The 16,511-nt window shown below is 35.0% G+C and overlaps 1 protein-coding gene across 1 annotated transcript in view; it reads right to left on the bottom strand.

Moving 5' to 3' along the window:
• Positions 1–5,836: 5,836 nt before the first annotated feature.
• LOC138722703 (sodium channel protein type 2 subunit alpha-like) overlaps positions 5,837–16,511 on the bottom strand; it is a 90,964-nt gene continuing 80,289 nt past the window's right edge. Inside the window, exons 21-27 of the mRNA XM_069861175.1 lie at positions 15,830–15,952; positions 15,274–15,555; positions 14,356–14,409; positions 13,393–13,530; positions 10,358–10,462; positions 9,693–9,963; positions 5,837–9,343 (exon numbers count right to left, since the gene is read on the bottom strand). Of these exons, the coding sequence (XP_069717276.1) occupies positions 8,160–9,343; positions 9,693–9,963; positions 10,358–10,462; positions 13,393–13,530; positions 14,356–14,409; positions 15,274–15,555; positions 15,830–15,952 (2,157 nt within the window). The 3' untranslated portion in view covers positions 5,837–8,159. The remainder of the gene's footprint in view (positions 9,344–9,692; positions 9,964–10,357; positions 10,463–13,392; positions 13,531–14,355; positions 14,410–15,273; positions 15,556–15,829; positions 15,953–16,511) is intronic.

The following is a 16,511-nucleotide window of genomic DNA, read 5'->3' as shown; positions in this document are numbered from 1 at the left end:
TCCATTCACTGTCTAGCAGCTGTGTTAATGCATCTTATATAAACCCTGGACTTTAAAACTACCTAAGAGCACTGTAACAAATATAACAATCTTTTTCTACATTTGTTATGAATGCACAGACATCAAAAATATCTCAGTATAGTTGACACTTTTGAGCTTCCTAACCAAATCTTAGACCTGGCTTCCCTGGCTCCAGAGGAATCTGGTTTTAAACATTCAGACATTTCCAGTACATATGTGATCACTGTAAATGATAAAAGGTAGAACTGAGGAAACTAGGCAAGACAGTAGAACCAAGCTGAATGCATAATCCAGTATCTAGCTAATGTGATGACAAGACACAAATTGCCTTAGTCTTAACCATGGTGGGCAGAATAATGTCAAAATCAACTGTTGGTGCAAGCTGAAATATTTGAATATTCAACAAACATTATCAAACCAAACATTAGCAGATTTAGAAACATATTTAAAACAACAAACACCTCTGTCCAGTATGTGGCACATAACTCTATCCCCTAAAAAGTTACTGGTAAAGATTTTGTAAAGTCACTGATAAAAAAAAAAAGAAATCCCTTATCTAAGGAATTTTACTTTTGAAAACATCCCAATCACTGTTTTTTTTTGAAAGAATAACAGTGACAACCATCAATATTAGAAAAAGCACAGTACATCTCCTGCACACCTAAATTGCCTATTTATTTTAGCAAGAGGCAGTTCTAAAACACTGGGTCTGAAGTAATTGCTTTCATTTCTTCTTCATATTGTCAAAGAACTGACAACAAATAAAGTACACTGAAATCAGGCTATTAGAGATGCCATATTTTATGCAGCAAACCTATGGATTTTAATGATTTATAATGTTGAAGAAACCCACATCTTATACACAAGAATAGGATGCCTTAGTACAAGAAAAGCTTTAAAGTGGGTTATTTTTATTTTACAGTAATGTTGGTAAGCTAAAACCAATACATATTCCCTTTATTGAAAACTGCCACATAATATTTGTTTTAAAATTTCAATTAGTTACTCACAGAATAGGCATAGTATTATTGTTATCTTCTCTGACAACGACATAGCAATCTAACCTTGGTAGCTCAGGTGGAGGCTAATTTATTCCTGCCTAATTGCCAATGGACTTCATAGCAGTTAAAAGGGTATATTTACGTACTTTTCATACAGAAAGATCCACTAAATATTATTAATACTTGTCCTATTCCACAAAAATTATGCCATTTCTAACAGCCAGCTTTTCCTATGTGTCACTTGTTGTCTTCCAATAATTCCAATTATGAACAGAAAAAGCAATATCCTCACATTTATGAACATTAATCATCACACTATGTTAAACAAACTAATTGTAGCAACTTGTGTTTAACTTTAGGTGCAGAACAAAATACCACAAAAAAGTTTTTCAGGACTTTTTGTAATTAGAGAGACACTTATATTAGCTATTGGAGTCTGAAACCCTTCCTGACCATTTCTGCACACACATGGCTTCATTCTAGTACCTTGAACCTCAGGGTTTATGTATTGTTACAGTTTTATATACAAATAACTTTTCAGAGCCTTGGCTCTTAGATGCACATCTAACAACATACTCATCACTTTTTTAAAAATCTTCTGCCTGCATGATTTCCCTTGAGATTATAAATCTTATTTATCTTTAATGAAAAAAAATGCTAAATCTGTAACCGCTTTTATAAGTTTTTACATCAAAGATGAGCAGTAATGGCATATATTGCTGGTGGTTGTTTGGCAAAGACATCTTGAGTAAAATTTATGTCCTTCCCCAATACTCTACTTTTAAAGGCACGTATTGTACTCTTCCTTAGATAAGGCAATAAGGAAGCAATATAAGGTAATAGCAAAATAAGGAAGCAAAATAAGGTAAAGTCTAAGTCATTTTATGTAGACTATAGAGCCAGAAGAGAAAAAATAGAAATATTTATCTTTTAGGAAATCCATATCTGGAAAACAGTGAAGTCAGTATGGGTTTGATTTAAGTAAAATCTTTCAGTTTCAGTCTGTTTAACAGCCCAGAGATTTTTAAATGCTAAGGAATTACACAAGAGTTTTTTTGGATAATATCTTACTGACAAGTCTAGGAAGGCCTGCAAACTCAACCTTTCCCTGTCCTTCAGAGGGGAAAAAGATTTTACTTTAACTCATCATATATTTTTAAAATGAGTTCATTCATATCACTTCAGTCTGAACTGTCAGGTGAAATCTTCATGTCGTGCAAGGGAGTTGATAGTGGAACAGGGAATGAGGTGCTGGGGTGTGAGTAGGTACCAAGTGATACTCCCTTTTCTTTTAGCTTTCATGCAAAAGTAGAAAAAAAAATATCTATAATATTGTTGCTGCATGCCAGATAAATGAAATTTCAAGTAAATGCTTTTCAAGTGAATTGCAAAAGCAATAAATCTGGTAGGTTCACAGTGCTCTTGTGCATCACTCCCGATATAAGTCTTTTCTTTGATATAGATGCAGTTCCAGATAAAGGCTATAAGGAGCCTACATTTGTCTGCCCATCTAGTCTTTGCAGCAGTGCTGCATGAACCTTTATACATCACATTTGACAACCATCAAGAAGTTAGGACAAGGGAAGGGTTACAGGCATTCACAATGCCTATTATTGGAGAGTATTTTATTATTTGTCTGCCTGAGACCCTAAACGTGATCAGCTCTGGCTTAGTCCAGTTTGCCTTATGTGTTGGATGAAGATGCAGTATTTACTAAACATTATGTAGAGATATTAACGCAAGTATTGGTGCAGAATATGGGCATAAAGTTTGGCAATCAAGAAGTACCGCATGACAGGGGTTGCTATGGTATCCGCAAGCATGACATTTTTATAAAGCAATACTGCAAATAGCAACACAGCATATAATTCTCTGACCATTTTTGAACATGAATGTTACAGATACTCACTATTTTGAAAATGAAAACAGCTTATTACAATCTGTTTCAGATATACATTTTCTGAAAAACATTTTGTGCATTTTTTTAATCAGCTGTCAGATTGTACAAAGATTATTATCAAGATTGCAGCTGAACAGAAAGTAACATGCTTTTAAGACAATAGAAAATGCAAGTGCAGAGCATGTCTGGCACTGCTGGTTTTGATCGTTATAAATTGTTTATTAAGTGTCATTCCTTATCTTCATCAAAAGCTTTTCTTGCAGCTGAGATCACGCATGCAATTTTCCCTCTCTAGAGGGATGAGAATGTGCCGCAGTTTACTTTGCTTGGGTTACACTGCAGTTATTTTTTTTTTTCAGGCAAGCACTAGGCTATGTCTGTTTCGCTGTGCCACAGCTCCCACTCATCATCAAGGAAAAATAAAATATGCTAAGTAACAGAGGCTGCATGCTCTATCACAAAGACAAAGCCTAGCCCTGCCCAGAGAATAGAAGGGCACCATCCCCCAGCGAAAATGATGTTGCTAATGCAGAGGTTTGTGAGCCATTAAATATTCCTACGCTGCAGATATTTTAGTTTATTTCTCGTAATGCATTATAAAGCTAGATGAAGCCTTTCTGAGTATATACAACAGAATGAGAATCGTAACAACTTTCTACATCAAAAAAGGTTGCAGGTTTAATAACACTTCATGTTATTTATGACTGTTTACCACAAAAATGAGACTCATACTTTCCTATGTGATTCTTTCAGAAGGCTAGGGCAGTTTCATAGATGCACCGTGGAATTAAATGGGTAATGCCTATTAATAAAAGTAATGCTAAAGCTATCTGTCAATTCCCCAGTGCATCAGCACCCTCCAGCTATATTTTAGCAAGCCCAGTAAAGGTAGCAGTCCTTAAAGAGCATGGTGTCACCTCTGGATATGGGGCCATGCACCCTGTGGGGTGCAGAACCCAAATCCAAACCCTGTGGTCCAGCCTCAGAAGTATTACCAACCAAGCTATCTTTACACAACAAGCCAAATTATCAAGCTGTAGTTTCATTAGGTCACTAGAAAAAAAAAACCAACACAACAAAAAACCCAACAAACTAGTATGAAACCTCTAAGTTTTCTGGAAAGCCCTGAGCTGCCCCTGTGACTGCAGCTGGCACCCTTTGCTGGAGGTGCCCAGCACTAACAAGCTACTCCGATATCCTGTCTCTTCCCCACACCATCTTTTCCCTCCTGTATTTTTTACAATGCAAGTAGTCCCAGATGCAGGATGCAGAAGTCTTGTCCTTAGAAGTGAAACCGAGCTTTGTTATGAAGTTGAGCAAGGATAAGACTTTTAAATAACCGGAAAAATTCCCCTTTTATGTCCTAATATAGTGGGTGGGATGGGGTGGTGATGGCACCTTCGTAAAATAAAATACACTTACATTCTTGAGTGGGCAAAAGACAGAGTTATGGAGACTTGTTTCTGACAAAATTTTAAGGGAGCCTTTCTTATTAATTTTTCATTCACTGTGAACTAGGACAGTAAGAGAGTACATTATCCTCCTGTTCTAAGAATTCTGCTTAATGCTTTGAATACTGATACACAGTCAATCCATTACACTGAAACATCTTATATCAACATTACGACATGAATAAATCTTATACCTGCAAGTTAAGGAGGAAGACTACAAATCAACTATGTGTTCCATGAAGGCAAATAATTTCCAGGTATACTGGAATAATTTCAAAGATATATAAAAGGATAAAAGTTCATTCAAATACATACACCTGAAATCGGCAAATATATTTGCAAAGGACCAAAAGGTTCAGAATTGGAGTTAAAAAAAAAAATATGGAGAGTGACTTCAGTTGGATTACGGCTTCAATAAAAATAACTTTAACAAGAACAGAAATGTTACAGGATAACATGATTTTATAAATTACCTCATCTACACGCTACCAACTTCATAGAAAAATTATTACATACAGATTTCATGCTTATTCCAAATAGAATTTTTAACTACGTAACAATCTAGCACTGACTTTGTTCTTTTAAAAGCAGCTCAAAAGTATGACCAAGATTTTTTTAAAGCATTTACATTATTCGTCTATGTGATTACTGTTAGCAGCCAAGATATTAAAATAACAACACTGCGGGATTAAAAAGAAAAAAGAAGTTGTAAAATCAGATGTGGTTACCGAAAACATACCCATTGTCCTTCAAGGCACAGCACACTTGGAAGGTTTTTTTTCCTGTTAGCTACGTTGGCCCAAGTATACAGCAACTATGCTTCACAACAGAAATGAAGGTAGAAAAAAACCGCATTAATTAGTCTATGCATAGGTCCACCTGCCCACAGCCTGCCACCTGTATACAGAAATCTCTAGCCAGGAACCATGCCTGTTGACTCTGCAAAGGTATCAGTTGCCTGTAGACAGCTGTGGAGCGGCCATTAAGACTGCTTACTGGTCTTTTTCCCATACCTTGACAATGATGGGTTTCTTGAGGGGAAATGGCATTAAACTGACTGTGTTACCTGCCCGTGGGGCTATTTTGGTGACAGATCCCAGACCACCCACCCCAGCGTGCCTACCGGATCCACTGCTCAGCAAGAATGTGGAGACAGCCTCCATTAGACCTGTCCACCAGAGAACACCACTGGAGCTCTTCCCAGGCAACTCAAAAATCTGACAGAAAGCCAAGTAGTTGGAATGCAAATATTTTCTGAGTTCTTGAAAAATTCTCTGGTCACAACAACATAAGCATGTCATTTCATCTAGATGGTGACAAGATGATCATTTTAAAGCAACATGTGATCTACACATCTAAAACACATTGTTTCACTGCTAAAGTGGTTCCCCCTTAATTTTACCAGCCATTACTTGTTAATCTGTATATGCTTCATACAATAAAACCACAAAGACTAAACCAAGTACATAAAAAGGTTATGTTTATTCTTTTGGGTTCTTAGCAATGTAGTTAGTTTTGGTGAAACAACTTTCTGCATGCAGTTCATCAGTATGCTATGAGCCAATAGTTTTATATAAAAGCAGGAGCCAATCTATACTCTAGCTCTTTAATAAGAAATGCAAGGTATTCCACTGTCTATTGCACAAGTTTACTATTCATTTAATAATGATTTTGAATAATGAATTATATCTGAAGTGCTTCTACTGCAGTATGAATCGACAAGAAAAGTTGACAGTGTGAGACTAATACTGGAAATCTATGACTAAGATTACCCTGAAAATTGACAGAAAGGTTTATAATTTCAAAAGAAACCTGCTTATCTTGTTTCACATAAAAAACCTACCTACTGATCAGAAAAAGAACTGCAGCGTCCATTTTTGCTAAAATTATTCCTTAATAAAGTATGTTTAATATAATTAGCATAAACTTGCAATTACCAATTCTCATTTTATCTTACTACCTTACTAACAACAAGAAGGTATGTGTAGTTTCTTATAAGTATAAAATGTTATAAAATAAAATCATTTTCAAAATAACAAGAATAGATCAATAGATACATATTATAAAAGTTTTTTTCTAGCCCACATTTTAAGCAATATATTTGTCCTGTGTAGTCTAGTTATTTACGATGTATTTGCAGATTACAAAACTCAAACAAAATTAAATCTATAATAGCAGCAAACTACTGCTTACTCATATGAGGAATGATGGTCTCAAACAGTTTTTTCTTTTCACCACTCACATGTCTTTCCATCTTAGAATTTAACAGCTGTAGGATCGTAACAGCAAGCATGCATCAGTTAAAGCCTCCCAATTATGTGGAATATTGCTGAATATATCATATTATCTATTGAAATTTTATAAACTATAGTTATTAAGGTATGTATTTGATACAATAAATATAGTACTTAGGTCATTATCTCTTTGTTCAAACAGGTACCACCGTGTAAAGCAACTGATTAAATAATAAATTATATTTTACTTACATATATACTGTCATCTAAACCGCAACGCAGGACAAAGCTGATATAAGTACATCCTTCTAGTTATCTCAGCTTTCTATAGAAGATTTCATTACATATGTGGGAAACCTAATGAGTCATGTGAGGGTCAAAACCACCTCTGACATACCTATTTTGTGTCTCTGGCATGACCTATCCTTCCTCAGTATGGAAATTGAAGATTGAAGTATAGGTTTAGGCAGGATTTGTCCCAAAAGATACTTTGCTGTCATTTATACATGTAGTTTTGATCATTGTTCTAAGTGGGATATATTCATGTGAAATAAGAAGTGTAGAAACAGACTTTAGAAGGAAGTTCAGAATTTTCTCATTAAACTCAAAGGTCTACAGTTAAAAACAGAAAGAAAATAACACATCTTAATTTCAGTTATTTCCTGTAGGCACAATTTGGCATTTGTAGCTGTTCTGTGAAAAGAACTGTTTAAATCTTTCAGGAACTACAAAATATCTCAGACCCTGAAAGGATTTTTTTTCATAGCTTCATATTTTTCCAAACAGGAGTTGTGTGTGTAGCATCATTTATTTAAACCACTGTATCTGAAATGGACAGTATAATAACTTAAGAATTGCACATAAGTCTATTAAAAGCAAACGACTAAACTACCAACCTCTTTTCAGTGAAAATTCTTCCCTAGTTTTGTTTTCTATACTCTGTTCTTTTTATCACGTGCTGCTGATTTGGTCCAGATTCTGAGCTTCGATAATCTGGAATCTTGTTTTTCTGCCTTTAGAAGCGGCTTGAAGAGAACTATGTTCACATTACGATGTTAGGGATACATAATGATGACATTTGTGTTCCCCTGCAAGAGTATTTAGCTTTTTCCTCAGCACAGCAGAATTACAAATATTAGCATGTGAATGAAAGCAAAAGAAATCACAAAAAAACCCTGACACATATAGAACATAAACAGGATCTGAAAAGTACACAGTGGATACCCTTATTCCACAAAAACAGAGACTTATTAGGACAAGTAGTTTTGCATTCTATTAAGGGTTTCTAAAGTTCGAGTAGAAATTTTGTGTCTTCTCTCCATTAGTGCCAGCCAACAACAAAACCTGTTGTTCTAGCAAGGTTGTTTCCCTGTTACAAACTGAGAGTTTGCTAGTGAAGGGTCATTGTCTTGGTACAAATGCTAACTGTAGCAGTGGGTTAACATGTAAAAACTTGCAATTTTGGCATAATGCTCCAGTAAGAGTGCTATTGATAAAACCATAATCTTGTCAGGCTTGTGAACATTCATCATGTACAACCTCTTTATGTCTTTTACTTTTTATTTCCTTTTCTGTCTTTCCTCTTGTCTTCTTTTTCTGATTTGTCATCTTCATATTTTTCTTTTTCTGGTTTTGTTACACTGTCATAAGAAGGAGGAGATGTGGTGGATGCAGACATATTCATTTTCTCTGGAGGCGAGTTTTCACTTAGCTTACCAATACTCATATCGTTTTTGATAAGTAGATCAACCTCATCTTTCCGATACATAAATGAAAGTTTCTTTACTGACTGTCTTAAAAGATAACGTCTATAAGCACGCTGAATGATAGTAGCAGACACTTCCTCCTGTTTTCGTTTTAAAGTGGTTGTAATTGGTTCATAGGAGACTTTTGAAGGATTGGCTGCCATAAACTTATCTTCCATCTGTATTCTGAGGGCATCCATCTCATCACTTTCTCCCAAAACACGCTTTGTGAAAGCAAACAAGATGTCAAGGCAGTGAATTCTGTCACCACTTACCATAGGTAGATCCATTGCAATGAGCTGAATTATGTTTGGCTTTGGTATATTAAGAGGAGGATCCAGACAAGCTGCAAAATCAGACAATTTGCTATATTCTATGAATTGTGATGCATCGGGATCAAACTTCTCCCAGACTTCGTAGAACATCTCAAAGTCATCCTCACTCAAGGGCTCAGCACTTTCTTCAGTAGCAACACCAAAGTTCTCCAAAATCACAGCGATGTACATGTTCACCACTACCAGAAATGATATGATAATGTAGCTGACAAAGAAGAAAATCCCAACAGAAGGGTTACCACAGTCGCCTTTCACAGAACTCCCTGGATGAGTTATGTTAGGGTTACAGTCTGGCTCCCCACTGTTAAGAATTGGGGCTAGCAAAGCATCCCAGCCAGCAGATGTGGTAATTTGAAATAGGCAGATCATGCTGTTGGGAAACGTTTCAAAGTTGAACATGTCATCTATACCAGCTTCCTTCTTAACATAGGCAAAGTTGGACATGCCAAATATCGCATAGATAAACATGACCAGGAACAGTAGCAGACCGATGTTGAACAAAGCAGGGAGAGACATCATCAAAGCAAAAAGCAGAGTGCGGATTCCCTTAGCGCCTTTAATGAGACGCAGGATTCGACCAATTCTGGCAAGTCGTACAACTCTGAACAAAGTAGGGGACACAAAGTGCTTTTCAATCACGTCAGCTAGAAACATACCTGTGAAACATAAAAATAATAATAAAAATAAGGTTAACGTTTTTAAATAGATCACATTTTCCATGACGAAGTATAAACAAAGAATAACTCTGCCTGTGAAATTAGTGGATGGTAACCAGTAATTTTAGCTTTTTTTTTTCCCAGCGCTCTTAGAAAAATGATATAGAGTAGTAGAATTGATATAGCATTATTTAAGAAGTTACTACTCTAAAGCATGCCTTTCATTTCCTAAATAATGAGGAAAAATTAAAACTAAAATTTAGCATTTCCTTTAACCTGCAAAACTAGACAGAGATAAAGCAGTTAATATGTCTTACTATACTTCATTTTGAATATAAGAATTTCTTACCTATTATTGAAAGAATAACAACCACAAAATCAAAAATATTCCATCCAATAGTGAAGTAGTAACAACGGAGCGAGAACATTTTGAGGACACATTCTCCAGTGAAAAGGACAACAAAGACCAAGTTAATCCAGTATAAAATGTCTTGCATAAGTTGACCTTGGTCATCTGTTTCGATCATCATGGTGACCATGTTAAGACAGATGAGAACCATAATGGTGATGTCAAATGCTTGCTTTGTTACAATATCAAACACCAGACCTTGCAATTTATTCTGAGAGGAGAAAAAAAGAAAATATGATAGTATCTTGTATATAAAGATAATCCTTTTCCTCCTTGCATTTCACTCTTCCTCCCCCAAAACATGCAACCAAGCAAAGGGTTGAAAAACTTAAAAGCACTGTCCAGTAACTTCTTTGACTTCATTTCCCCTTCAAAACCCAACAGGCTTCTGTTTCTTCAGATTTATTGATTCTCTGCTACTTCAGGCATAACAATATGGAAGATAACATAAACAGAAATACGTACACATTTCAATTCAGAATGAAAGGCTAATTTGAATTAGACCTAAGCTATTTTAGAGTTAAGGGAGAAGTTTTTTGATAGTTCATGTACAGCTACAATTTCTTCCCAAATCTAGATGAAAGAAGAACAGCACATATTCTTACTGCTGGTCTAGGTATAGGCTTCTGTGGTTTTTTGGATCCCAGCTTCTTCATTGCATTATAGTATTTCTTCTGTTCTTCTGTTAAGAAAATGTCTTGACCTCCAAGGTAAAATAATAAAACCAGAACTGATTACAGCCAATGAATTTATAACATGCATTCATTCTTACACACTGTTATCAACCCCAAAAAAGATTAACATCAAATACTGCTAAAATATCTGACAAGCCTTGATGGAAAAAATAAAACAAAGAAAGGAAAGAAAACCCACAGAACTTCTATTTGTTACAAAAAATCCCCACTCCACACCAAAACCCCTCATTACTTCAATTAAAGATGTACAAGAAGACCTTGCAAAAATACACACAGCATAGGTACTTATATATCTAACATCATAAAATCCACACTATAATCCATTAACTAACCAGAAAAAAAAGAGCTTCAAAAATACAAAGATTCATTTATAGCCAGTGTGCCTTCAGAGAAATCACATGAGGAAAAAGAAATTCTTGATGGTAGTTTTAAAGAAGCACATTTTATCATGTGAGTACAGGTATCTCAGTTCAGATTTTTTTTGCCACAATAATACTTCCACAGGGCATATGATACTTGACCATCTTCCTAAATTGCACAGAGATCACCAGAAGCATGGGCTTACTCTGGGGTTTCTTGCCTGAATAAGAGGTCAGCAGTCAGAGTAAAATGGTATCTAGACTGGTATATGTAACATAAATATCGAAACACTTCTAAACATAACTTGTATTTCTAAAAAATAACTTCTTTTTTCCTTTCATGAATTTGTTTGCAAGTACATTCCACATGTGCATGATGCCAAAGCAACGGCATTTGGAAATGAATTTCAGAGTTCCAGGTGATTCTGTGGTTTTGGTACAGTGACTTTGTCATATGAGGTGTGTATCTTGAGAAAGTAATGATGAATCCGGATGAAAAGGTGTTTGAGTCTTTCACCTGTGGCTACATACAGAAATGGAGATTCGGGAGTCAAAGAAGATCTTGTTTATCGTGGTCTTCTCATAAGCCAAATATTCAATAAAGTTCAGTTCTTAGCAAGGGTTTTGGAAAAAAACCTACAAATTAATTTGCTGATTATGGTGTAAATGTGAAGTGACTCTGTCAGGAGATTTTACCCATTGGGAAATAAAATTAAAAGCTATAAAGGAACTGGTATTGAAACAGTGATTACTTCTGCTGTCTCGGTCATGTAATGAATATCAAGAATGAACAAATCATCATTGTCTCAGTGTGCTGCCCATTGGGAGAATAGCAGTCTTAAGACGAGATGCAGCTTATACATGTTTGAGGACTGTAATAGTTAGGAATTTGACAGCTAATGGAACTTCTTTTTCCCCATGGGGACTAAAGTAGTAAAGTTAAGATGCACAAAGGGACCAAAGAAATGCACACAGTTATGCTACACAGGAACAGTATAGGGCAACATGAGGCCTTTCCCACTGAAATCCCAACAACACTGCCCCAAATTGAGAAAGCTTAGTGATGTGAGGTCAAAACAAAGACAAGAAAGAAAAGTTACTGAGTAGCCATGCACTGCATGATCTACACATCTCTATGAGTGTAGGTGCATCTATAAATTCAAAAGACAGGTGACTAATGTTTGTTAACTTCCTGACTGATACTGAAGAATAGCATGTGGATAGAATTTTCCCTAGTATAATTGTTGTCCCTTGTGGTATCTGGAGTATTTGACTTTCTTGGTGACAGCTATAACAGATTAAAAAGGTAGAAAGGGGGTATGCCACACTGCCAGAAAAAGCTCTTTAGCAGGAATTCTTTCCTGCCTTCTGAGTCATAATGACTACAGTAGACAGCGTCTGCCAAGCAAACTTAATATAATTAATAATCACCTCATTACTGAGTAAGATCACCTTGTCACATACAGACTGCCAAAAATGCCAGCAACATGTATGCAACCTTAGCTTTCCTCTCCAAGCATAAGAAACTAAACCACATTCCTCTTTAGTACTGGAAGCCCCTGATGCTTATGCAAACGAAGGTGCAAATATCTTACAGGATAAAGGTATCATCAGGTTTTGATCACAAATTCATCCTTTCTATTAAGTGGTTGTACAGATAAGACTCAAAGGATCTGAATAAGCAACATATGAAGTTGAATACTCCAATCTCAAGTTGAAAGATTTACTTTTTTCAGTACAATGAATCAAAATTGACAAACCATCTGGACTCATAAATGAAGAAATTATGTACTGCCTACTACTTAGCTCTCTTTAAAAAAATAAAAATCAATATTCCAGTATGATTCTGCTCCAAATGCGTATAGAAAAATAAGATTATGGTAGACCTTAGGAAGCATTTACAGTTTAAATATCAAGTAGAATTTAATTTGTCATCATAGTCTGGATTTTAACCTGTTTAAATGCTCCTGGACTTCTTGATACAATTCTGTGTTTGTTTGAATAATAAAATATTTTCAGCTGAAAAGAAAAGAATTTTCTTTCTCTTGTAAATTCACTACTAACTCATCAGATAGTTTCCCAACCCTCTCTAATCTTACAATACAGAGCGGTAGTTCCAGCTTTCAGCTTGACAATGTTAGTCCCTCTGTAATTGAGAAGGCCTTCACAGTAGTGCTACACATTATCTATTTATTGATTTTCATATTCGTAGTTTTGCATGTTCTCTTCTACCCTGTCATTTATTGCTTGAATTAAGTCAATTGCATTTTCACATAGATTTATCACAGCTCTGTAAGTGTAACTGAAAAAACAATGCATAACTTTCCAATGTATAACACATTAATGGGCTATTCAGACGTGTGGAAAACACTCAAGACACTTGGTATAAGTTTAAATTGCTTCAAATGCCTTAAAAAGCACACTATTATTTCATTACTTTGAATAGAATAAAAAGAATCTCAATAGCTGGTTTCTTTTTTTTCTTTCTATTACTATGAGAGATTTCAGACCCTCATTTATCTTCAAATACATTTGCTATACATGCACTAACTATAAAGCATCATGAAAACAAAATGTGATACTTATCTTCTTTTTTTGTTGGTTGAAATTATCTATGATGACACCAATGAATAAGTTTAGGGTGAAAAATGATCCAAAGATGATAAATACAACAAAGTAAATATACATGTACAGGTTTTCCTCATACTTGGGCTGTTGCTCTATCTATGTAACACAGAAAGACAGCAATACATCAATAATTACAGTTAATACAAATTATAGAATACCAAGCAGAAACAGAAATTGCATCCAGCTGGACAGCAACTCCTTGACAAGGGAGAAAACTGGTTGTTTCATATCACACCCTGCACTTGCCTTAGCTTTGAACTCAAAAATCTATTTAATATAGGTGCCTGCAATTGCACAGACAGACCTGCCATTCTCCCCTTTTCTGTCTGACAGTTCCTCTCTAAAAACATTTGATGTTTCATGTAGTTCCTACTAAATTTGGCAGAAGTGTGCAAATCTCAAAAGAAATTCAGTTCCTATGGACTGCATATGGACTTTGCATATGGACTTTATGCAAATCAGGAGCTGGATACAGGAGAGATGCAAACTAGTATCAGCATTAACAGAAAACCATTCAGCCATTTTATTTTTTGAGAACACCAGAGTCTGCAGCTCTGTATTAGCTATAGCAGCTGATGTCGCTTGATTATTTGGGTTATTTTTGGAGATACATTAATAACTTGTTTACTAATCTGTGCAATTTGCAGTGCCATAAATTAAAATAAAATCAGATTGCATTAATTTTGTTATTTACAGATGACTTACTAAATTAGTGATACTTTATGTAGATCTATTACTATAATTTTTTTTAACCAATTAAAAGTATATACACTTAACTATTATAAAGCACACAGATTTATATGGAAAATTTATCAAGATTTTACTTTTTTTTAATATTTTACATTATTTCAACTGCTGCTGAAGAAGCATTACATCAATCTTTTATTCGTTTTCATTCAGTAAATTTTACATTGTACTCACATCTCTAGAATCAACCGCAGCATACATGATGATCATCCATCCTTTAAACGTTGCCTAAAATAAAAATTTGTTAATATTTTCTATCAAAGCTCAATTTTTATATACATTCTAAATAAAACACTGTCTTCTGCAATGTATTTGCACCCACAAAAAGAGAGAGGAATATTAAAAGCCTGGTAAGACATGAGTTAAGTATTCACAGGAAGTAATTTACCAGGGAATATTTCTCCCTAATACATAAATAATGAATAAATTCTAATATTCATGCAAATTCATACAAACTCTATGTGGGATGAGTTGCAATCAATATCTGAACATAACAGAACAACTGCAATTTACAAAAAGGCTCTCAGTTCTAACTTTCTGACTACCAAAAAACTGGAAGAGGACCACAAAAATCAGCCACCATAGGATGGTATTTCTCAGATGGAATTTGCAAATCATCCTAGAAGAAACTCCAGAAGTAGTGCCAAGGAAACTTAGGAAAATACTAGAATCATAGAATGTTTTACTGGGAAGGGATATCTATGGTATCTAGTACAACCCCTCTGCCATGGACAGTGACATCTTTCACTACATCACACACTTCCAGTAATGGGGCATCCACAATTTCTCCTGGGAACCTGTTCCAGCATCTCACCATCTTATAGTTTAAAAGAAAAAAAAAAAATTCCTTATATCCAAACACTAAATCAACCCTCTTTCAGTTTAAAATTAGATATTCCTCCTCTTCCAAAATGGCCAATGTATCAGATTTTCACCATATGAACTATTAATTAGCTCCACAGATCACAACTATAACATCAAATCCAATATCCATTCATGTATTGTAAAGTAACACTGAAAATTATAGAACTAAGTATTACTGGTACAAAACTTAAAGCTGGAAAATTAAGTTATCAAAATTCATACACTTACTACTTGAAGCAGAGAGAGATAACCAGCTCCAACATTATCAAAGTTAACTTTTTCATTTTTCCATTGAACATCCTCCCCAGCGCGTGAACGATATTCACACTCACTGAAATTATTGACTTCCTCTGGTAAGAATCGCTCACCATTCGTGCTGTTAACACAGCGATAGAACTTGCCAGCAAACAAATTTACTCCCATGATACTGAAAATCAGCCAGAATGTAAGACAAACCAGAAGTACATTCATAATAGATGGGATTGCTCCAGTAAGAGCATTAACAACCACCTAGTAAATAAACACAGAAAAAAATCCTTTTTAGAATCAGGATGTACAGCAGTAAAGGGATTACTTTTTCTTTCCAAAATATAGCAAAAGATACAGTGTAAAACATTAGAATACGTGGAAGTAATACCAGCAGAAAACTAATAACACATGTAATACAATCAAAGATGCTACTGTTGACCTTGAAAACAGACATGCAATTCACTGTTCCTCCATGATTTTATAGTTAGGCATATTTTTATGGATTTGTTTCACAGAGTAGTTCTTTTTTTCTTACCCTCATGCCTTCAAAGCGTGACAAAGCTCTTAGAGGTCTCAAAGCTCTTAATGTTCGGAGGGATTTAATTGCACCAAGTTCTGAGAAACCAAGGGCATTAGCTACTAAGCTAATCAAGGAAACCTAGAGGAAACAATATAAAAACAGAAGAAAATAACTTTTTTTTTTTAATAGCCTCACAATACAAATATAATGCCTAGAGAAAAAAAAACTTTGATCTGGATATTAGAAAAAAGTTCATAGGACTCTAATCTTCTCGCAAGAATAAATAAATAGAAAATAAATTAAAATTTAATAGAATATCACATGTAAATTTCAAGACAGTTTAAAAAAAGAGACCTTAAAATCTCAGATTTTCATCAGAGAGCTAGTTAGAAGAATGCACATCATACCTGTGAAAAACAAAGGGCAATTTGGATGAAAAGAATTTAAATAAAAGCTCTTCTTCCCAATAAACTCAGTCAAAACCTGAAATGTATCACAAACCTACTCCCATTCTACATGGCATGACAATACTAAGGGGTGTCTACTACAGATACATCATTATAGTCACGATAAAATATATGTCAGCAGTATTTGCTTCTGCTAATTTGTACTTAGAATAATTCACATAATAGCAAACATGAATAACTAGTAATTCATATTGCCTGCAGATGATGGCAGACTTAGAAGTGGCATACAC

Source organism: Phaenicophaeus curvirostris, chromosome 7 (genome assembly GCF_032191515.1).
Source record: "Phaenicophaeus curvirostris isolate KB17595 chromosome 7, BPBGC_Pcur_1.0, whole genome shotgun sequence".
Classification (NCBI taxonomy): Eukaryota; Metazoa; Chordata; class Aves; order Cuculiformes; family Cuculidae; genus Phaenicophaeus; species Phaenicophaeus curvirostris.
The sequence above is the reverse complement of the archived record's forward strand: the minus strand, read 5'-3'. Positions and strand labels throughout refer to the sequence as shown.